We start from the raw sequence: 25016 nt of genomic DNA on the forward strand, positions 1-25016 counted from the left end.
GGGGGGAAAAGATGGCACACCTTTTATAGGGAAATTCAGGAAATAGAGCAGAGTACAAGACCCCGGGGGATCCCTGAAAAGAAAGAGTTAATGGGGGAAAGAAGAGATCTAGATAAGTTATTGGACCAGAATAGGAAATGTGCTTTTGACAATATCAATAGGGATATGTACCAGGAAGGTAATAAGTCAGGAAAGGGGCGTGGCTTGGCCAAGCAAGAAGATGGCTGCTTAACTTGAGAGCTCCCGCTGTCACCTGTCTTTAAACTTCAAAAGCGGAGAATCTTTTCAGAAAACATAGCTGCAGACAATGGGAACAGCATCTAGAACCTCATCGACATCTAGATCTCGCTCCCCGAGAAGGCACACTGAAGGAATCAGCCAGAACATCCCTGAAATGTTCCGATCCCAGAGACATAACATGGCGCCTTCCCGCCACAGCTCGCCTCAGCAATCTGACACGCAGCAGCTGAACCCTTCTCCTCTAGCTACATCTGCAGATCCAATACCTCCGGAAAACACTGGAGCCTCCGCTCAGCCTCACCTCAACATTCATGACCTTCGGACCATAGCTGCCGACATAAAGGACACCCTGTCAGCAGCCGTTGCTGACTAACATATCGACATACACAGGTTGTCTGACAGGGTTCATGAAGTTGAACAAGTGGCGGCTAAACACGATCAAGTTCTACGAAAAGCAACCAGAAGGATTGACGCGCATACACTCCAATTCAGAGAAATCCAGCGGCATGTCGAAGACCTCGACAACAGAGGACGCCGCTACAACCTGCGGATAAGAGGTATGCCCGAAACTGTCACGGCAGAACACCTCTCCCCTGCTATAACCAACTTGTTTAATGACCTATTAAGCAGACCACCTCTGACACCACTCGCCATGGAGACAATTCATAGGGCCCTCCGCCCCAAAGGCAGAGACACCGATCCCCCGAGGGATATAATCTGCTGCTTAGTTGATTTCAAACTCAAAGAAGAAATCCTTAGGCAAGCAAGGAGCCGTCAGCAGGTGCTACACGATGGGCACAATATCCAGATCTTTCAGGATCTGTCCAGTATCACACTTCAACATCGCCGTGATCTCAAACCTATACTGGATGTCCTCTGTACCAAAGGCATTCAGTATAGGTGGAAATTCCCGTTCTGCCTCTCGGCCACACATCTTGGTCGCACAGCCCTGCTAAGAGTCCCTGAAGATCTTACCTCTTTTTGCGATACACTGGACATCCCCTTCATGGATGTGCCTAATTGGTACGCAGAGTTCCGATACCCCACCGCGAGGAAACTGGTGCCACAAGAAGAATTGATGGAAACACAGGACGCGCCGTCCCACGGGCGGAGATCCCCTTCAAGCAACAGGAGAAGAAACCCTCGCCATACTACTCACCGCGGCTCGAGTCCTTCTGACTCTCCCCAGTTTCAGAGAGCCAGAAGGGAATACTGAAATTACCAGTCACAAGATTAACTTCTATGTTCAGTTTAATCCGACGGATCAGTTTAGCTTGGTTCCATAACTTTTTTTTTTTTTGCTATGTTAACTTCAGTTCTACCCATTCTACATGCTGTAACTATATCCCGCTACCACATGAGAATGGAGACTGCTTTGCTTCTAAGGCACAGCCACGACACTCAGCCGCACTGAACGTTACGCTGTTGGATGTTATCCCACAACTCCTTATTTGTCCTACGAAGCTTGCACAACTACGGACTTCAGAATGTTCATCCCCCACCAGGAGTCCCTTATCCTGACTTTAACTGAACTGAAGCTGCCCCTCCTCCCTTCACCCCGTTGCCGACTCCAGGATCTTATAAGCGGTCAGCTTGACTACTGTTGTGCTCAATCGCCTTGTGTACCGCATAAAGCTCTTTCCATATGCATCTGACTCTAAATGTCTTCGGTAGCTCATGTTACACGCTACTGTACTGGATGGGGTAAGATTTGACAGGCACGCTATCAAACACTTAGAGATGTACTACTCTTAGATGATCGCCCTACCAGACTGACACACTAACAGATAATCCTATCATTCTTCCTCTACGGATTAACTTACTTCACTGCACAAAACCCTACGGTATACCCCTCCCACTCTTCATAATTAACACACTACAATGAGGACCCTCCTGTACCCTCCCTACGTATATAATACAAAGGTGTCTTATTTTCTTCCCCACACTTTTCATTCTCCTTATACCTTATCAACTAACACTCTTGCTCCTTTAATACACCCCAAGACCTATTACGTCCCGACCATAGCGCTACTTCTTCCACTAATACACACTCAGGAGCGTCGACTAACCCCCTATGCCATTCAAAGGTACTCACTACGGGATAGCCAGTTTGCTTCACATCTCTTGTGGGGAGAGGCTTCCAGTTATGATTCACACCAACAATGGCAGCGCAGACACACCACCGTCATTTCACTATTTAAAGACGCAGTTTCAGATGGGGGAATTACACAACACCAGCACATATGATACCTGGGACGCTGAAGATCTACACCTCTGACATCACACCTTACACCTCCTGGGGGTTTATACCCTTCTCTGATCACTACATTCCTTACTCTCCCTATACTTATCAGAGAAGACACCACAACACTCTCTATAGGATCTCAGACGATCTAAATAGCCAATAGGTTGTAGAAATGGCACCTGAATCCTTACAATCTCCTGTATCAGACTATTTAATCACTTCTGATGCTAGACAACTATACAAACTATAAGCTTACCCTTGCATACGAACATCACCTGATCCAAAAATGATACAGGACTACAGAGCGAAGGGAATCTTTAGTTTTTATGGTTACTGGTTTAAGACTATACCTTCTCTAAGTTGACTTACTGTGATGGTTTCATTTTTTGTTCTTAGAGATGCAATTCTCCATACTTATACTATAATATGGTTAACGATATATGTACACTTTGATGTTTCATGTTACTGAGCTACCGAATAGATCAGATAACATACGATTTCTTAATTAAATGGAATTGCTTGTATGCTTCCTACCAGAACAAGAATATCCCTGATACACTCTGGTACACTTACGTGCAAGACGCACTCAACCTACCCACACCTTTTGTCACTTTGCTAGAGTTAATTTATGGATTTACCTCCACACAAATGCTCCCATAATGCAAACCTTATGACTTCCTACAGAAAATCCTTCTGCATTATCAATCCCCCATTCCCTAATACATACAATCTCACTGGAAAACTTTCTAGTCCTCCACGTTACTCCTACTATAAGCTCCGCCGACAGGTGGCGGCGGGTTCACTCAATACCACTCAAATTTATATTCTTGTTGACATACCTTCTGTGCAAGGCTCTCTCCAACCCCCACATAGTTCATCAGTTCAACCTTAACCCCGGTTAAGGTCAATATCCTCTGACGACACACTGTACTCTATACTCCTCTTCCTATAGAGGAGGACACTCTGCCCCCCTTCCCTCCCTCCTCTAACCCCCCCCCCCCCCTCACAGCTTAGCTATAGTACACGGACGGACACTCTCGGCTCTACTATAGCTGATCAGATCAAATAACTACCTACGTACTAATAATTTAAAATGCACGCCACTTCCCCCACATCACCGGTAGACACTCCAAACCATGGATCGCAAAGCCATAATAAACCACTAACATCCTCCCAAGTAAAATTCCGCTCATTGAATATATGTGGACTAAACACACCAGAGAAATGATCGCAATTATTACACACACTGAAGCAAAACAAAATACAGTTAGCTTTTATCCAGGAAACCCACTTTCGCTCTGATAATATCCCCAAACTCTCCAACCACGGTATACCATGCTTCCAACGATGAATCTAAAACGAAAGGGGTATCAATACTGATAGCTAAAAATTGCCCTCTAATAATCTCAGAAGTTAAAGCAGACGATAAAGGCAGATACCTGTTCCTCCAAAGGGAAACTACATAACAAGCCCATTACATTGGCGAACTTATACGCCCCTAACACAAAACAGGTACCATTCTTCCGTGAAACTCTTCAGCACCTAACTGATTTCTATTCAGGCATCCTCATTGTTGGAGGAGACTTCAATGTAGCTCTCTCTCCCGCACAAGACTCTTCCACTGGAGCATCCTCTATGCCATACAGAGCCCTTAGAACCATCAAAAAACTTCTCCAAACGTTGACATTACATGACACGTGGTGAACACTACATCCGAACGAAAGGGACTTCACGTTCTACTCACCCCATAATAAGTATACGAGAATCGATCATTTCTTTATCTCCCAAAAAGACCTACCACTCCTATCGAAAGCCACTATCGACCCTATGATTCTCTCAGATCACAATCCAGTCTCCATATCCCTGGAAATGCCGACAATTAGCTCCAAACAGATGATCTGGCGTCTGGACAACTCACTTCTGACTGATGTCGATATTACCCAAAAACTTAATACTTGCCTCGTGCACTTTTTCACAGAAAATACTACTACAGATTCAAAACAATCCAACATCTGGGCAGCTCATAAATGCGTTATAAGAGGGGAAATTATATCCCTGTCTGCACACAGAAACAAAACAAGGCGGACTCGCATAGCAGCACTTTTGGCAAAAATCCACGCCTTAGAACAAACTCATAAACTCTCACTGGCCGCCAGTTCCCTTAAAGACCTAATCAAAACCAGAGAGGAACTTCTTGAAGCATTAGGCAAATCATTCAAACGCAAATACATCCTCACCCAAAAACTGTTCTATGAACTAGGGAACAAATCAGACAAATTGTTGGCGAGAGCTTTACAATCCAAAAAAGCATCCCACACCATACACACCATTAGAGACTCGTCTGGTGCCTCCTTTGCATCTTCATGAGACATCGCCTCCCAATTTATTAAATATATTTCTTTGCTTTATAACCTTTTGTCCACCAAAGGGCAAGGAATTATTCCAGACCGACAAAGTATCCTTAGAGACTTCTTAACACATCACTGCCCTGCCACCATCTCATCAGAGGACTCCTCTAACTTAGCTCGCCCCATTAGCGCTGAGGAAATTACAGAAGTACTGAAACAACTCAAACCGGGTAAAAGCCCTGGCCCGGACGGACTGACGGTGGGTTATTACAAGACTTTTCAAGATATACTGACTCCCCAACTCGCAAAGACGTTTAATGCTCTTTCTTCCCAGACACAAACTAATAGAGACCTTCTTGAAGCACACATCACGCTTATACCCAAACCAGGAAAGGACGAAACATTAGTATCTAATTACAGACCCATTTCACTCCTGAACATAGACATTAAAATGTACGCCAAAATTCTCGCCAATCGCATACTCCCTTTTCTTCCCAAACTAATCTCATTAGATCAAGTGGGTTTTATCCCTGGCAGGGAAGCTAGGGATAATACCATTAAAGCTCTTAATATACACCATTGGCTTTCTAATTCCCCCACAAAAGGTTTTTTTTCTCTCTCTTGACGCGGAGAAGGCGTTTGACAGGGTGGCTTGGGACTATATGATTGCGGTATTACAGGCTATGGGATTCCATGCACACTTCCTCCAAATGATCTTGGCATTATATAACTCCCCTACTGCCAGAATAAGGGTCAACGGATGCCTGTCGGACGCCTTCTCCATCTCCAACGGCACTTGTCAAGGATGCCCCCTGTCTCCCCTCCTTTTTGTAATCTCTTTAGAACCCATGTTACACAAAATTAAGAATAACCCAAATATATCGGGTATTGATATTAGGCACAAACAATACAAAATGGCTGCTTACGCCGACGATATTCTCCTCTTCCTCTCTAACCCATTAATCACCATACCTAACCTCCTTAAAGATTTCAAGCTTTTTCATACACTATCCAATTTAAGAATAAACTTCACCAAATCAAAAGCCCTCAACATCACCCTCCCTCTATCGACAGTCTCTTTCTGCCAAACTAACTTCCCTTTTAGCTGGGAGAAGCATGCCCTTACCTATTTAGGTATTCAAATACCCTCTAAACTATCTGAGCTCTACGTAAGGAACTACACTCCCATCCTCCACAATATAAAGACGGACCTCGCCAAATGGTCTTCTGGACAGTTTTCTTGGTTTGGGAGAATTGCCATATTAAAAATGAACATATTACCCCGCATATTATATATTCTACAGACTGTCCCAATCATACTCCCTCTAACATTTTTTAGAAATTATAAAATAATGTGCAGGCATTTCATTTGGGCTCACAAAGCCCCCAGAATCATATGGGAACAGAATGACTCTACCCAATCTTAAAGGGGGACTAAGCCTTCCGAATATCCATAAATACCATGAAGCATGCCACATCACCAGATTGATCGACTGACACACACACACACACACACACACACACACACACACACACACACACACACACACACACACACACACACACACACACACACACACTCTAAAGACTGGCTTTCTCTCGAAGACTCAAACGCCTTAATCCCTCTCTCACATGTACCATGGTGTAGCATCACGAACACTCCTAAATTACACTCCACCCACCCTCTGATAGGACCTACCTTGGAAAGCTTCCGCAAAGTATGTCACTCGCTACAGTTAACACCCTTCCCAGGTCCAATGACCCCTCTAACCGGCAATCCTGACTTCCCACCGGGTCTATCGGAGAAAAATGTGCTCTTTGCAAACGGGAAACATTCTTTCACCAACTCTTTCACAAGGGATCTATTATCCCATTCTCCGATCTGCCCTCTAAACTCCCTGATCAACATATCCAGTTCTTTACATACCTACAATTAAGACACTTCCTAACTTCCATCAACCCCACTTCACAATGGTGTAGAAACCAAACTTCTTTTGAGGCCCTTTGTTTCTCTGCCGGCCCTCAAAGTCACTTGATCTCGACGATTTACTCTCTACTTTTCGGTCCCACTGAATACAAATCTAATCCGACCAATCAGAAATGGGAAAGCGAACTCAACCTTGACCTTACTGAAGAGGTTTGGGGGAATATACATGTACATATACATATACATAAAGGCTCAATGAATGTCACAGCATAAGAAAACAATTACAAGTTGTATTCCAGATGGTACCACACGCCCGAACGTCTACATGTATTTCACCCAACTACATCTCCGTTGTGCTGGAGATGTAATTCCGAAGTGGGCTCTCTCCTCCATATCTGGTGGGAATGTGCTCACACAAAACCATTTTGGGAAACAGTACACAAAACGATAGCCCACATTACCACCTATACCCTTGAATTTTCCCCTGATCAATACCTACTCCACCATACACTCATACCACAATCCAATTACAGAAAATCATTAACACTCCACCTGATTAACGCTGCTAAAAAAATGTGTCCCACAACGTTGGAAGAACGCTAGTCCTCCCACTATATCTGATTGGCTAAAACGGGTGGAAAAAATAGCAGAAATGGAGGACTTAATTCACCAAGCTAAAGAAATGCCCACAAAATTCCGAAACACCTGGACTTGCTGGATTCGTTTCAGAGACTCCCAGGAATATAAGTCTATGATGTTGGATTCCCAACACAGACTCCCCTCATAAACTTAATAATAGACTCTGGAATGCTTATTTTCAACAGGCTCGGAATGTCTACCATACACCTCCATCACCTTACCCTAACTCATCTACATTTACCCTGAAGGTATACCCCGCTACATACACGTGCGGTCTGAATCAGGTTCTTTCTTTGTCCTTATTCCACGTTGAGCCTACCAGGCACACTACCTTCCCTCTACACTTTGAATTCCCTACCTGACGTTAAACTAAAATCTCTGTTTATCCCTATCACCCCACCCCCTCCCCCTATAAATTACAACACTGAACCCCCAAAATCTCAACTAAATCCTGGTTACATCAATAACCCTAATTATTATGTAAATTCATTACATAACAAAACAGACCAATTCAAACGAAAACCGATCATAGGCATTTCCCTTCGTCTCCCCTCGCACAGTTTGAACCCATTAGGGGTGCGAGGGACATGAACGGTCACGCCCTGGTCTTCAATTAATCTATATATTCTCGCAGGCTTGCCTGTATTACACCCAAACACCATACATATTTAGAAAATAGTCTCAATTTCCCCCAGATCAATAGATCCCCCATGTTCTTAATAATTGTTCTCTTCCTAGAATTGACGATAATACTTCTATCTTTCTCAGGAAGTTTCTATACATAAGCATTTCCTGTATGAAACATATAGCTCACTGACCCTTCTCCAAAAGTTTTTACCCAGTTTTGTACTATGCGTAATACCTGTAAAACTTAATTCTTAATTATAATGTCATGTATTGCTATGTCATTTTCATGATACTTGTTATGTTACCTTGAATAAAATATTTGAAACAAAAAAAAAAGTCAGGAAAGTGGATGGCAAGAAGGGTCAAGGAAAAGAAAAATAGGACTTTCATATCAAAAATGAGGGATGGGGGGGTGAATTCTCCTCACCAAAGTTTGCCAAAATATTTCACTCGTATTTCAGCGCCCTCTATAAAGTAAGCTGGAAAGAGGAGGCGGAGGAAAGCAAAGAGGTAAGGGAGTACCTTCGGGGACTAGACCTTCCCAGGGCAAAGATGGAGAAGGTTGAGTACCTTGAAAGACCTATTTCTCAGGAAGAAGTAGAAAGAGCGATAAGTAATACTGCACTGGGAAAGAGCCCGGGCCCCGACGGATACTCTATAGCATACTATAAAAAATTCTCTAAGATTTTGGCGCCTAAATTGTGCAGCTATTTGAACGCTTTGGGCGAGGATGATGTGTTTCGGGAAGAGTCCCTGCTAGCCCACATTACCCTTATCCTGAAGGAAGGTAAGGACCCAGCATCCCCCGGAAGTTACAGGCCAATATCGTTATTAAACTTGGATATAAAATTTTTTGCTAAAATACTTGCAGATAGGTTGAAACTCGGGCTGCAGCAGTGGATACATAATGACCAGGTGGGGTTTGTACCCGGAAGGGAGGGGAGGGATAACTCACTGAAGTCAATTTTTTTGATGCAAGAAGTGGTAGGGGGAGATATTCCAGCAGTCCTACTTTCAATCGATGTTGAAAAAGCTTTCGATAGAGTGGATTGGGGATTTATGGTCGAAACACTGCAGCATCTGGGTATCGGAGAGAGGATGATGAGATGGATTATGTCCCTATACAGACATCCAAAGGCCAGAGTTAGAGTGAATGGAGCCCTGTCTTCTCCCCTTGAGTTATTCAATGGGACAAGACGGGGCTGCCCCTTATCTCCGATCCTATTTATATTGACTTTGGAGCCACTGTTAGCTGTGATCCGTAAGAATGCGGATATAAAGGGCATCCAGGTGGGGGGAAGAGAGTATAAAGTGGCGGCATTTGCCGATGGCCTGCTCTGTTATATCGCCTATCCGAGAACAATACCCATGGTGCTTAAGGAGTTAGAGCGTTATGGAGGACTGACAAATTTCAAAATAAATATGGGTAAGTCAGAGCTTTTAAACATATCGACTCCTATGCGAGAACAGAAGGCAATATAACCTAGGTTCCCCTTCACTTGGTGTGGGAGGGGGCTGGGGTACTTGGGCATAAAATTGACGCCGACCCCAAAGGACTTGTTTGCCGCAAACTATATTCCCTTACTCAACAAGATCAAGGATATATTAAGCAGGATGAGGTACAGAACTTTATCATGGATTGGCAGGATAAACGCGGTAAAAATGTTTGTCCTGCCAATGCTAATCTACACCTTCCATATGATCCCAATAGCTCTTCCTTATACTTTTTTTTAATAAGCTTCAGACCATTGTTTTGAGATTTATTTGGGCAAATAGGCGCCCTAGAATAGCGTACGATACTTTACTGAAGGATAAAAAACGGAGAGTTGGGAGCCCCGGACTTTAAAAAATACCATCAAGCTATTGTTATCTCGAGGGTTATTGATTGGACACATGGTAAACAGGAGAAAGGCTGGGTAAATATAGAAATTGCACAAAGCAGAGCAGATATAGAAAAAATGATATGGATCCCACCACAATTTCGAGAGTTAAGACACATGATTAATTTTTTTGACTAGGAACACATTGAATTCTTGGGATGGATGAAGTAGGAGATTTCACTGGGACTATAATTCACTCTGCCTGGGAAGGAGGAGCACTTATATTTCACAAGGTGGGCGAATAAGGACGAGTTACAATTACAGGATGTGATGAGGGGAAATAGAGTATGCACTTATACAGAAATTACATGGGTATGGGGAATAAACCACTAGATAAATGGAGATATGCTCAGATACAGCATTTACACAATCACTTCCACAGCCACTGAGGGGAAGAGATCAACTAAGAGCAATAGAAAAAGTATTAAGCACTCCCACTAGTGTGAGGTAGTATATCTAAACACTATAGAGTACTAAGGGGGGAAGCGAGTAAGGGGCTCCCCACTTTTTTGAAGAAGTGGGAAAGAGAAATAGGTTATTTGAAAGATGAGGAACACAGGTGTAAGATATTGAAAATGATACATTTAATGGCTAGGGATACTCGGACGTATGAAATGGCCTGTAAGGCGATTGCGAGATGGCATAGGACGCCCCAGCTGGTGCACAAGTATGGGCCTGAGACCTCCCCTACTTGTTGGAGGGGATGTGGGGCAGTAGGAACTTTGGTGCATCTTCGGTGGGAATGCCCCAAAATACAGTTGTATTGGGAGAAATTCGGCAAATGACGGGGGAGCAAGTTGATAAAAATCCTTGGAGGTGTCTGTTTCACGATACTGAAAAAGATGTCCCCCAATATAGTCAATCTCTAGTCCCGCACCTCCTAAATGCGGCCAAAGCGCTGATCCCGTGCCACTGGGAAGGTCTGGAAGCTCCAAGGTTAAGGGAGTGGATAATAAGGGTGGACTGGGCAAGAAGAATGGAAGAGTTAATCCATTCAACGGAGGGCTCACGGCAGAAATACTGCAGAACCTGGGCGAAATGGCTGGAATTCAGGGGCACGGAGAGATGCATAAGAATTATGGAAATTTAGAGGGGATAGAGAGAGAGAGAGGGGGGGGGGAGGAGGAAGGGAAAGGGTATGGGAAAATTTAAAAATAAATAAATAAAACAAAAAATTTAAAATTAAAAATTAATATTTTTATTAACCGCTTCAATACCGGGCCTATTCTGGCACTTCTCTACTTCATGTAAAAATCATCATTTTTTTTGCTAGAAAATTACTCAGAACCCCCAAACATTATATATGTTTTTTTTTAGCAGACAACCTAGGGAATAAAATGGCGGTCATTGCAACTTTTTATCTCACACGGTATTTGCGCAATAATTTTTCAAACGCTTTTTTTTTAAAAAAAAAAACGGTTTCATGAATTAAAAAATAACAAAACAGTAAAGTCAGCCCAATTTTTTTGTATAATGTGAAAGACGATGTTACGCCGAGTAAATAGATACCTAACATGTCACACTTTAAAATTGCGCACAATCATAGAATGGCGCCAAACTTCATTATTTTAAAAATCTCCAAAGGCGACGCTTTAAAATTTTTTACAGGTTACCAGTTTAGAGTTACAGAGGAGGTCTAGTGCTAGAATTGCTGCACACGCCCTAACGCACGCGGCGATACCTCACATGTGTGGTTTGAGCGGCGTTTACATATGTGGGCGGGACTTACATGTGCGTTCGCTTCTGAGCGCGAGCTACCGGGGACAGGGGCGTTTTTTAATTTTTTTTTTTTTTTTTTTTTTACACTTTTTTTTTTAACTTTTTTATTTTGGTTACTTTTATTCCTATTACAATAAGACCCCACACCTCTCCTCTAGGCTGAAAAGCATGAGATCGGAAAAAAAAAATTCACCAATCTCATGCTGACAGCCGCGATCGCGGCTTCAGTTATTTCCGGGTACCCGGGCGTGACGTCATAACGACGCGCCCGGGCCTCCCACGGTCATAGAGATGACTGGTGACCATCTGTTCACCAGTCATCTCTATCGTCAACATCCGGCACCGGCCGATTCATTCTCCAGGCCCCCGATGGCACGGGAGAGCCCGGAGAAGCACCGGATGGTGGCGGGAGGGGGGGGGTCCCCTCCCGTCGCCTATAAGAACGATCAAGCGGCGGCACTGCCGCTATGATCATTCTTATCGTGCACAGAAGTGGCGGCTGAAAAGAATATCTGAATGATGCATCTAGCTGCAAGCATCATTCAGATATCACCCCACAAAGTAGAGGACGTCATTTTACTATAGGCGGGTATTGAAGTGGTTAAGCAAGAAGGAAAGTGAAAAAAATAAATAATTAAATAAATTTGACCAGAATGATGCAAAAATGAGAAGGGACAAGAATGAATGGCTCGAATGAGTTAAGTCTCTCTAAAGCGCTTGCTGATGTGGAAAAAAAAGACTACTGATCTCCTTTCTAAGTAGATTAATATTGATCACCCTACTATACAACCCACTCTCCTGGTATGGCTGTACCTACGGAAATTGGAAGACTCCTCCTCTCCACATTCTGAAACTCCCATACCTTTAGCATCCCTTAAATTGGTAATCCCAGATATACCCATAGACCTCTGGTTAAGCAAAGGTATTCTTAACAGATTTATTTTTGAACAATAAATTGCTGTCATTTGCAGGTCTATCCCACAAATTCAGTTTACCGATAAAGGAATTCTTTACTTCGAATATGCTCTGTGCCACAATTATAAAGGGTACCTCATATACAATCCCAGATAAAGCATGGGAATTTTGGCACTCCCAAGACTCCAAGGTTAAAAGGTATCACTATGTTCTACAATATTCTAAATTCCAAATCTACATTTACCAAACCAAATTCTCTACACAAATGGGGAAAAAAAAAATAGGGGGAGTGTTCTCCGAGTACAAATAGTTGGGAGCAATCAAATGTAGTTATTAATATTCCAGTTGTTCCAATTACTGGGAATTAGCACAAAACTTCTTGAGATGGCAATATACTCCTTATATAGTAGCAACATTCTCTAAAGACCAATTCAAACCTCTGCTGGAGAGGATGTGGTCAGGTGGCATTTGTGACATATGCTCTGGTCCTGCCTACGTCTCTGGAGCTTATGGTCGGAGAGGAGATATTCAAACTAATCTCCAAAATCGCAGGAATCTTTATTAAACCAAATATGGAGCAAGCAATCGTCAACGTTAATATGACAACTTTCCACACTTCAGTTAGCCATGCACATACTTTTTTCACCCGTTCAATGATAATGCAGAAAAGGAAATCCAATGAAATGGCCAATATAAAGGAAATTGTCAGGTAAAAGCAGAGTTCCACCCAAAAATGGGACTTCCGCTTTTCGGAATCCCCCCCCCCCCCCCCCAGTGTCACATTTGGAACCTTTTGGGGGGGGAGCAGTTACCTGTCTAATACAGGTATTTTGTTCCCACTTCTGGGCATATATAGCTGAGCCACCTGCGGGTATCTACGCCACTTCTGGTGCCTTCTCCGCCCCCCGCTGTCTTCTGGGAGACACATAGGACCCAGAAGACAGCAGGGACCAGTGGGATTGTGAGTGGGGACGCGTGGGACGCGAGTCGCGCATGCGTAGCAGGGAACCAGGAAGTGAAGCCACAAGGCTTCACTTCCTGATTCCCTTACAGAAGATGGCGGCACCTCCACCCGAGGGACGGGTCTGCTTCGGGTGCCGACATCGTGGGTACCCTGGACAGGTAAGTGTCCTTATTTTAAAAGTCAGTAGCTGCAGTATTTGTAGCTGCTGACTTTATAAAAAAAAAAAAAAAAAAATTAGGTGGAACTCTGCTTTAACCTGTTGCCGCCCGCACACCGGCATATGAGCGGGGATATCTGAATGATGCCTGTAGCTACAGACAAATATTGCTGTTTTCAGCAGGCGATTCCCTACACCATAATAATGATCATAGCGGCTGTTCCGCCACTTGATCGCTCTTACGGGAGGTGAGAGTGGACGTCCCTTCCCTCACCGATCGTAGCGGTGAATTAGAGAACGGATCCGCTGGCCCCGGATGTTGAGCATAGAGATTTCCGACGGACCAGATGGTCGCTAGAGGCCGGGTGCGTTGTTATGACGTCACGCCCGGCCTCTGCATTCAACAAAACGGCGCCGCCTTGGCTGAGAAGCCGTGATCGGTTTATTTTTTTATTTTATTTCAGGCTTCCCAGCCTGGTGGTGAGATGTGGGGTCTTATTGACCCCATATCTCATTGTAAAGCGGACCTGTTATGTCATATTCCTATTACAAGGGATGTTTACATTCCTTGTAATAGGAATAAAAGTGATCAAAATCTTTTTTTCAAAAAAGTGTCAAACTGAAAAGTATAATTACCAAAAAAATTTTATTTTTTTAAAGCGCCCGTGTGCTTGAACGCATACGTAAGTCCCGCCCACATATGAAAACTGTGTTCTGGTTCAATATGTTTTATTACAAAAGTAGTATTAAGCATACAGTGTCAAAGGCACCTAGATCGCTCACGCAGGGACTGGAACTGGCGTATAAGAGACATAAACAACAAAAGGTGTTACAACATAAACCGAGGAGGCCAGCCTCCTAATTAACAGTCCTAGAAATCCTTACGTAATTTGGGTTGACCCCCAGAAGTGCAGGAAAGACCAGGACATAATGCATTCACTCTGCAGTAAGATCGTCTTGGGCTTCTGTTAGTAATAAAAAAAAAATGGGGCTAGGAGCCCTGGTAAGAGAAGAGGAACAGAGATAAATAGGAAAGAGAAGGGGAGAAAAAGAGAAAGGGGGAAAGCAAAAAAAGAGGGGGTGCCCGGGACCATCCAGGAAACCAGTCGATCCATGCTAGCCAGAGTAAGTTCGGGGAAGGCATATGCCAGCCAAGGCTCCCAAACTTTAAGGAACTTGGCATGCGTGTCTTTGAGTATACTAGACATTCATTGACCATCATGGATGTCAAGCGGTTTTTCACTTCCTGGAAGGGGACTGAGGTTTTTTCCATGCTTGAGCAATCTTCCGTTTGGCCGCTATGAACAGGTTGCCAATCTCTGCTGACGAGCAAACAAACCCGGTATGGGGCAGTGTAATAGTGCAAATTTGGCCTCTTTATGGACATTTAAATGGAACAGAGAAAACAACAAACCGAATACTCTGGACCAGAACCCCACTATTCGCGGGCAGGCCCACCAGGTGTGAATTGCATCCCCACAATGGCCACATCCCCGGAAGCAGCGATCGCTAGAGGTGGGGTTGGCTTGTGCAATACGTGCTGGGACCCAATACCACCGCAATAGCACTTTGTATGCTGCCTCCAAGATAGCAGTATTAAAGGAACATTTGGCTACAGAAGACCAGGCCTCGCTCCAGTCCGCCGGATCGATCCCATGTCCCAGATCCTGCTCCCACTGGGACACAGAGAGTGAGGGGGGAGATGATTGATTATTCAAAGCTGTGTAGAGGGTGGAGATAAGGCCTGGGGAACCCGGGCTGTGTAGACAGATGTGTTCAAAAGCAGATGTCTGGAAAAGGTAGGAGGAGGTACGTCGGAGCGTAGCTATCCAGTGCTGAATCTGAAGAAAACTAAAGAATTCTGCTTGGGGAGCGTCGTAGGATTAATACAGAAGTACATACATTTTTGGTAAGATCGTCATCTTTACAGAAAGGATTCGACCTTACCAGGACAGGTGTGGAAATTGCCAAGTCTGCAGAAGAGTGGTTAAGGATCTAAGTAGGGATAGTAGTTAATAGAGAAGAGTAAGTGGGGGTCAGTCGGATTCCCAGATATTTAATGTAAGTGGTTGTCCATTGAAAGGGAAGGTGGGACTGCAGGCCTGCTACCAGGTCAAGGTCTAGGGAGACATTTGGAGCTACAGATTTCTCTAAGTTGATATGAAGGCCCGAAATGGATGAGAAATGTGTCAAGAGGCGTAACAAGTTAGGGAGGGTAGTAAGGGGGTTAGTCAAGGTCAGAAGAGCGTTGTTGGCAAAAAGGCTAATCTTGAACTCATGACCTGCATAGGGGATTCCCGTCACGTTCTGGTCTGCACGAAGTGGGAGTGCTAAGGGTTCCAAAGCCAGGAGGAACAAAGCTGGGGAAAGGGGGCACCCCTGCCTCATGCCCCTATGGATAGAGAAGGGCGCTGAAAAGTGCCCTGCATATTTGACCGTAGCTGTAGGGACCGAGTATAGAGCCTGTATCCAAGTCACCAAGGCTTCCCCAAAACCCCAGCGAGAGAGTACAAATTGCAAATATTCCCATGACAAGGTGTCAAAGTCTTTATAAATATCTATCTAAGGAGAGAAGGAAGCCCTGGATCTTCCGATGATGAACAACCTTGTGGACGTTATCGCCAGCCTGCTTCCCTGGGATGAAGCCCACCTGATCTCTGTGGACCAGGCGGCCTATATATTGATTAATGCGGGCGCTCAAGATTCTACCTAGAATCTTCAGGTCGTCATTCAGAAGCGATATAGGTCAGAAAGCCTGGAAGCAAACTGTTTTAAACCATACATGTGAGGTATCGACGCAAACGTTGGAGCGAGAGCAATAATTTTATCCGTAGACCTCCTCTGTATCTCAAAACATGTAACCAGTAAAAAAATTTCAAGCGTCGCCTATGGGGATTTTTAATTACTGAATTTTGCACTTCAGTGCAAGTGCATTGGGGTGCCAATCAAAATGATCAGCACCGCAACACCCTGCAAGATTAATTGTCCACTGTGCGTATGTGTTGTGGAAATGGGAAGGGAATTTATCAAAACCGGAGCAGACAATCTGGAGCAACTATGCATGGCAACCAATTGGCTTTAACAGTATCTGTCATTTTCAAAACCTAAGGCTCTGTTCACACCTAGGCGTTCCGGATTGTGGGCGGAATCGCTGCCATTCTGCCTGCATTTCCTGAATCCACGCAAAACGCCGGACACGCTTGCGATCCCGTTACTTTCAGTGGAGCCCCAATCGTGGCACGAATTTGTCGCCCGTCAAAATTGTACAAACGGTTCCGGAACTTCTTTTTGGGCGTCAGGCATCCCACGATTGTGTGTGCGTTTTTTTTTTTTTTTTGCCGCGATTCGTTGGACGACAATCTCGGCAAAATCACACCCATGATTGGGGTGTCATTGGAAATAACAAGATCACAAGCGCTTCCCGTGGCGATTCGGGAATCTCGGGCAGAATCGCGGCGATTATGCCTGCAATCTGGAGCACCTAGATGTGAACGGAGCCTTACTGAACTATCTGAAGACAGAGGTGGATTGGAGCAGCTATGCATAGTAACCAGGTTCTTCATGACCAAATATATGGTGGTTTGTAGTGCTGCTGTGTTTTTTTTGTATTAAGTATTTATTTAGATCACTTAAACACCTGTTGAACCTTGTTTTTAGCATCATAATATCCTTAGTTTTGTTTAATTATTTCTACTCCATACTTTTATATCATTTGCTTTTTAGGAAACCCTATAAAGACCTTTGCTTACCTGAACATCAACATTTCAGATGTGGACCTGAAAAAATGTAAGTGTGTGAATCTTTAAAAATAAACCTGTCTAGTGTCTGTAGTTTTGACATTATATGGTTCCTTTTTATATTCAGCTTCTTGTACGTGTTTGCTCAAAATTCCTAGCATGCATTAGGCTGCTGGTCAACCTAAGTAATCATGTGCAATTTGTGTAACCGTTTTTGTCATGGTACTTGACACATTGTGAAAAGGGTAGGGCTGTCACTGCTGTATCAGTTAATTTCTTTGCTTAATTTCAAATGTACTTATTTTGTATTTAAAAAGGTTTACCAATTTTTTTATGTATTTATCTTGCCTTTTTGATTGTTAAAAGATAGCTTCCATAGTTTTAGCAGTGAGCTTATCTATCTTCTCAAATTAACTAAACTTTTATTCAGTGGAAATATTCTGTCTGTGTGGATTAGCAGAAATCTAGGCAGAAGGGTTTATTTTACTGTCCTTCTGGGGTTTTTTTAAAAGAAAAAAACGCACTCGCCATAAGATAACCTATCATTTAAAAACGATGAATCCGGCATTTTTGGTGGATACTCTCTATTGTGGTTCTAGAGGCAGAAGGTCTTTTTTTTTTTTTTTTTTTTTTTTTTTTTTTTTTTCTTAATGCATTAAGGTAAAAAAACCTTCTGTGTGCAGCAGCCCCCCTAATATTTTACCTGAGCCCTATCTCAATCCTGCGATGTTGCATGAGAGTCTCAGCTGTCTGGGAGTCTCCCTCCTGATTGACTGAGACAGCAGGGGCCATGGCTACATGTCTGAATGGACACAGAGCAGCGACTCCGGTTCCCCATAGCAAGCTGCTTACTGTGGAAGCACTCAGTAGGAGGGAGGGGCCAGGAGCACCGGCAAGAAGAGGAGGATCTGGGTTGCTTTGTGCAAAACTACTGCACAGAGCAGGTAAGTATAACATGTTTGTTATTTTTAAACAAAAAAAAAAAAGCAAGACTTTAAACCACAGCTAATTAACTAGTTGTCCCCATAAATCTTCATGTGTTTGGGTCTATTTACATATGCTTTCACATTGCATTAAAAAAAGCCTGATCACTTCAATGGACTGACAAATGCACTGAAAGATTTTCATGCACTATTTTTTTTTTTTTTTTTTTTTTTTACCAACACAGTAGGGTAGTGCATTGCAGGTGCATTGGGGGTGTCATACAAAATGAATAGTAGTGCATATAATAGGCATTGCTGTAAAGCAACAATGTGAATGTGGCCTTATGGAGAAGAAAAGAGGTATTCTGTAATTTGGCAAGACACCTGGGCAGGGTTGAAACAATTCCTTGCAATTTTAGTGCATCAAATACACTGTATTGTGAAACTTATGTGCTGAATGCATTTCTGCCAGAATCCACAGGTATCTTTTTGTACTTGCAAGTGTTTAACAATTTCAATACTCTGCACTTTTACTCCCTCCCTACCTATGCCAATTTTCAGCTTTCAGCGCTGTGACACTGAATGACAATTGTGCGGTCATGCAATGCTGTACCCAAATGAAAATATTGCTGGAAGCAGTGCTCTGCAGAGGAGACAGCTGACAATGGCTGGGAAATGAATGGGAAGTGATGTCACCCATAGTTACTATGGAGCTTCTGTTGTCAACTGCCTCCTCTGCACCCACCTCCACAGCAAAGCTGCTGCTGACAGCTTAGCAGTGGACCGGACCAGAGTGGCTTCAAAAAAAGGTATTTATAGCGATTTCTTCTTTACAGGGCTAGATAGGTTAGTCTTGGATCATAGATGCCTGTATATTTAGAGATTTTAGTGTTGAGGTGGACTTCTGCTTTAAGCCCTAAGATGTACATACACATGTAAGTGCATAGTTATTATTATTATTATTATTATTATTATTATTTCATTTTTTTGTTTGGAATGGTACCAGCTGATTGGAGAAAAGCCAATGTGGTACCAATATTTAAAAAAGAATCGCAATATATCCCTGGAAACTACAGGCCAGTCAGCCTAACATAAACTAAATAAAATTGCGCTAGTCTGTAAATAACTAATCGTAAACATGCTATAACACATTGAATATATTGTCAGGTCCATAAATATTGGGACATCGACACAATTCTAATCTTTTTGGCTCTATACACCACCACAATGGATTTAAGATAAAATGAACAAGGTGTGCTTTAACTGCAGACTTTCAGCTTTAATTTGAGTGTATTTACATCCATATCAGTTGAACAGTGTAGGAATTACAACAGTTTGTATATGTGCCTCCCACTTTTTAAGGGACCAAAAGTAATGGGACAATTGGCTGCTCAGCTGTTCCATGGCCAGGTGTGTTCCCTCATTATCCCATTTACAAGGAGCAGATAAAAGGTCCAGAGTTCATTTCAAGTGTGCTATTTGCATTTGGAATCTGTTGCTGTCAACTCTCAACATGCGATCCAAAGAGCTGTCACCATCAGTGAAGCAAGCCATCATTAGGCTGAACAAACAAAACAAACCCTTCAGAGAGATAGCAAAAACATTAGGTATGGCCAAATCAACTGTTTGGAACATCCTTAAAAAGAGAGAACGCACCGGTGAGCTCAGCAACACCAAAAGACCCGGAAGACCATGGAAAACAGGAGGTAGGTGTATGTGTGTTAAAGTTATCAAGAGAAGACTTCACCAGAGTGAATACAGAGGGTTCACCACAAGATGTAAACCATTGGTGAGCCTCAAAAACAGGAAGGCCAGATTAGAGTCAGATTAGAGAGAGCTCTCTCTCGCGGAGAAAGAGAGAGAGCGCGAGAGTTTATTTTTTAAGTTTTTATTTTTTTCCTCATTAATGTACACACAGCACCCCATCTCTCTCGCGTGTGCCCAGGTGGCAGGGGCCTGTCTGGGCACATGAGGCGGCTGTTCTCACTGTGCACCTGTGGTGAGCCTTTTAAAAAAAAAAAAGGACACTGGAATGTTTTTTTTTTTTTTTTTTTCCTTGTTTTGTCTCACGACAGTCCAGGAGCTCTGATCCAGTGGCAAAAGAAATGTCCTTCATGTAGGGCAAAAACTACCTGAAGGATGGAAAAAGACAAGTGTGTCAAGCCAGTATTGATTCGCTAATTAAAGAAGCTTCTTCCGCTTGCAGCGATTTGATTGCATCAGTTAAAAAAAACTGGATGCTACCATTCAATCATTTCGCTCTTCTCTAGCAAACCCATCTCTGAGTCGGCCAACTACCTCACAGTCCTCACAGTCCTCACAGTCCTCTCAGGGCTCACTGATAGTCCCGACGGTGGAGACTGAGGCATCCCTTACCCAAGAGGGACATTCCCCCTCCCATTCTAGGGATGTTAAGAGACATTAGTGTTTTATGCACGAAGAGGACACCGAGTGAATTGCATCCCAGACACCCCACTGTTTTGTTGAATACACTAGAACTTGCTTTTGCACCTTCAATGACTTTTACACTGGCACTTTAACCACTTGCCGACCGCCTAACGTAGATATACGTCGGCAGAGTGGCACGGGCAGGCAGAATCACGTATATATACGTGATCTGCCTCCCGCGGGCGGGGGGTCCGATCGGACCCCCCCCCGGTGCCAGCGGCGGTCGGCATCTGACTGGGAGCGTCGGGAGGCGAGGGGGAGACCATCCGATCGTGGCCCCCCCCTCGCGATTGCTCCCAGCCAATGGGAATCCTCCTCTGCCTGTGTGTAGTTTCACACAGGCAGAGGATGTGATGTCATCTCTCCTCGGTCTGGCAGTTTCCGTCCAGCGCCGAGGAGAGAAGACATGTAAGTGCACACAACACAAACACACACAGTAGAACATGCCAGGCATACCTTACACCCCCGATCCCCCCCCCGATCGCCCCCCGATCCCCCCCCAATCACCCCCCCCCCTGTCACAAACTGACATTAGCAGTATTTTTTTTTTTTTTTTTTCTGATTACTGCATAGTGTCAGTTTGTGACAGTTACAGTGTTAGGGCAGTGAGTGTTAGGCCCCCTTTAGGTCTAGGATACCCCCCTAACCCCCCCTAATAAAGTTTTAACCCCTTGATCACCCCCTGTCACCAGTGTCACTAAGCGATCATTTTTCTGATCGCTGTATTAGTGTCGCTGGTGACGCTAGTTAGTGAGGTAAATATTTAGGTTTGCCGTCAGCGTTTTATAGCGACAGGGACCCCCATATACTACCTAATAAATGTTTTAACCCCTTGATTGCCCCCTAGTTAACCCTTTCACCACTGATCACCGTATAACTGTTACGGGTGACGCTGGTTAGTTCGTTTATTTTTTATAGTGTCAGGGCACCCGCCGTTTATTACCGAATAAAAGTTTAGCCCCCTGATCGCCCGGCGGTGATATGCGTCGCCCCAGGCAGCGTCAGATTAGCGCCAGTACCGCTAACACCCACGCACGCAGCATACGCCTCTCTTAGTGGTATAGTATCTGTACGGATCAATATCTGATCCGATCAGATCTATACTAGCGTCCCCAGCAGTTTAGGGTTCCCAAAAACGCAGTGTTAGCGGGATCAGCCCAGATACCCGCTAGCACCTGCGTTTTGGCCCTCTGCCCGGCCCACCCAAGTGCAGTATCGATCGATCACTGTCACTTACAAAACACTGAACGCATAACTGCAGCGTTCGCAGAGTCAGGCCTGATCCCTGCGATCGCTAACAGTTTTTTTGGTAGCGTTTTGGTGAACTGGCAAGCACCAGCCCCAAGCAGTGTCAGGTTAGCGCCAGTACCGCTAACACCCACGCACGAAGCATACGCCTCCCTTAGTGGTATAGTATCTGATCGGATCAATATCTGATCCGATCAGATCTATACTAGCGTCCCCAGCAGTTTAGGGTTCCCACAAACGCAGTGTTAGCGGGATCAGCCCAGATACCTGCTAGCACCTGCGTTTTGCCCCTCCGCCCGGCCCAGCCCAGCCCACCCAAGTGCAGTATCGATCGATCACTGACACTTACAAAACACTAAACGCATAACTGCAGCGTTCGCAGAGTCAGGCCTGATCCTTGCGATCGCTAACAGTTTTTTTGGTAGCGTTTTGGTGAACTGGCAAGCACCAGCGGCCTAGTACACCCCGGTCGTAGTCAAACCAGCACTGCAGTAACACTTGGTGACGTGGCGAGTCCCATAAGTGCAGTTCAAGCTGGTGAGGTGGCAAGCACAAGTAGTGTCCCGCTGCCACCAAGAAGACAAACACAGGCCCGTCGTGCCCATAGTGCCCTTCCTGCTGCATTCGCCAATCCTAATTGGGAACCCACCGCTTCTGCAGCGCCCGTACTTCCCCCATTCACATCCCCAACCAAATGCAGTTGGCTGCATGAGAGGCATTTTCTTTATGTCCTCCCGAGTACCCCTACCCAACGAACCCCCAAAAAAGATGTCGTGTCTGCAGCAAGCGCGGATATAGGCGTGACACCCTCTATTATTGTCCCTCCTGTCCTGACAATCCTGGTCTTTGCATTGGTGAATGTTTTGAACGCTACCATTCACTAGTTGAGTATTAGCGTAGGGTACAGCATTGCACAGACTAGGCACACTTTCACAGGGTCTCCCAAGATGCCATCGCATTTTGAGAGACCCGAACCTGGAACCGGTTACAGTTATAAAAGTTAGTTACAAAAAAAAGTGTAAAAAAAAAAAAAAAAAAAAAAAAACACATACAAAAATATAAAATAAAAAAAAATAGTTGTCGTTTTATTGTTCTCTCTCTCTCTATTCTCTCTCTATTGTTCTGCTCTTTTTTACTGTATTCTATTCTGCAATGTTTTATTGTTATTATGTTTTATCATGTTTGCTTTTCAGGTATGCAATTTTTTATACCTTACCGTTTACTGTGCTTTATTATTAACCATTTTTTTGTCTTCAGGTACGCCATTCACGACTTTGAGTGGTTATACCAGAATGATGCCTGCAGGTTTAGGTATCATCTTGGTATCATTCTTTTCAGCCAGCGGTCGGCTTTCATGTAAAAGCAATCCTAGCGGCTAATTAGCCTCTAGACTGCTTTTACAAGCAGTGGGAGGGAATGCCCCTCCCCCCCAACGTCTTCCGTGTTTTTCTCTGGCTCTCCTGTCTCAACAGGGAACCTGAAAATGCAGCCGGTGATTCAGCCAGCTGACCATAGAGCTGATCAGAGACCAGAGTGGCTCCAAACATCTCTATGGCCTAAGAAACCGGAAGCTACGAGCATTTTATGACTTAGATTTCGCCGGATGTAAACAGCGCCATTGGGAAATTGGGAAAGCATTTTATCACACCGATCTTGGTGTGGTCAGATGCTTTGAGGGCAGAGGAGAAATCTAGGGTCTAATAGACCCCAATTTTTGCAAAAAAGAGTACCTGTCACTACCTATTGCTATGATAGGGGATATTTACATTCCCTGAGATAACAATAAAAATGATTAAAAAAAAAAAAATGAAAGGAACAGTTTAAAAATAAGATAAAAAAATAATAATAATAAAGAAAAAAAAAAAAAAAAAAAAGCACCCCTGTCCCCCCTGCTCTCGCGCTAAGGCGAACGCAAGCGTCGGTCTGGCGTCAAATGTAAACAGCAATTGCACCATGCATGTGAGGTATCGCCGCGAAGGTCAGATCGAGGGCAGTAAGTTTAGCAGTAGACCTCCTCTGTAAATCTAAAGTGGTAACCTGTAAAGGCTTTTAAAGGCTTTTAAAAATGTATTTAGTTTGTCGCCACTGCACGTTTGTGCGCAATTTTAAAGCATGTCATGTTTGGTATCCATGTACTCGGCCTAAGATCATCTTTTTTATTTCATCAAACATTTGGGCAATATAGTGTGTTTTAGTGCATTAAAATGTAAAAAAGTGTGTTTTTTCCCCAAAAAATGCGTTTGAAAAATCGCTGCGCAAATACTGTGTGAAAAAAAAAAATGAAACACCCACCATTTTAATCTGTAGGGCATTTGCTTTAAAAAAAATATATAATGTTTGGGGGTTCAAAGTAATTTTCTTGCAAAAAAAAATTATTTTTTTATGTAAACAATAAGTGTCAGAAAGGGCTTTGTCTTCAAGTGGTTAGAAGTGTGGGTGATGTGTGACATAAGCTTCTAGATGTTGTGCATAAAATGCCAGGACAGTTCAAAACCCCCCCAAATGACCCCATTTTGGAAAGTAGACACCCCAAGCTATTTGCTGAGAGTCATGTTGAGTCCATGGAATAATTTATATTGTGACACAAGTTGCGGGAAAGAGACAATTTTTTATTTTTTTTATTTTTTTTTGCGCAAAGTTGTCACTAAATGATATATTGCTCAAACATGCCATGGGAATATGTGAAATTACACCCCAAAATACATTCTGCTGCTTCTCCTGAGTATGGGGATACCACATGTGTGAGACTTTTTGGGAGCCTAGCCGCGTACGGGACCCCGAAAACCAAGCACCGCCTTCAGGCTTTCTAAGGCCGTAAATTTTTGATTTCACTCTTCACTGCCTATCACAGTTTCGGAGGCCATGGAATGCCCAGGTGGCAAAAAAACCCCCCAAATGACCCCATTTTGGAAAGTAGACACCCCAAGCTATTTGATGAGAGGTATAGTGAGTATTTTGCAGACCTCACTTTTTGTCACAAAGTTTTGAAAATTGAAAAA

General features: G+C 43.8%; 1 protein-coding gene across 14 annotated transcripts in view; it reads left to right on the plus strand.

The window, feature by feature from the left end:
• Positions 1 to 25016, plus strand: part of NOL8 (nucleolar protein 8) — a 602139-nt gene that overhangs the window by 37564 nt on the left and 539559 nt on the right. For 13 of the 14 annotated variants that reach the window (XR_012235284.1, XM_073592676.1, XM_073592685.1 and 10 more), the window contains exon 4: positions 17385 to 17447. The exons of the other annotated variant lie outside the window; for it this stretch is intronic. Coding sequence is in view for 12 of the 13 variants with exons in the window: in XM_073592676.1 (XP_073448777.1) it covers positions 17385 to 17447 (63 nt within the window). In the remaining variant the exon portion in view is untranslated. The remainder of the gene's footprint in view (positions 1 to 17384; positions 17448 to 25016) is intronic. 14 annotated transcript variants of the gene reach the window in all.

Source organism: Aquarana catesbeiana, linkage group LG07 (assembly GCF_042186555.1).
Source record: "Aquarana catesbeiana isolate 2022-GZ linkage group LG07, ASM4218655v1, whole genome shotgun sequence".
In the NCBI taxonomy this organism is placed as follows: Eukaryota; Metazoa; Chordata; class Amphibia; order Anura; family Ranidae; genus Aquarana; species Aquarana catesbeiana.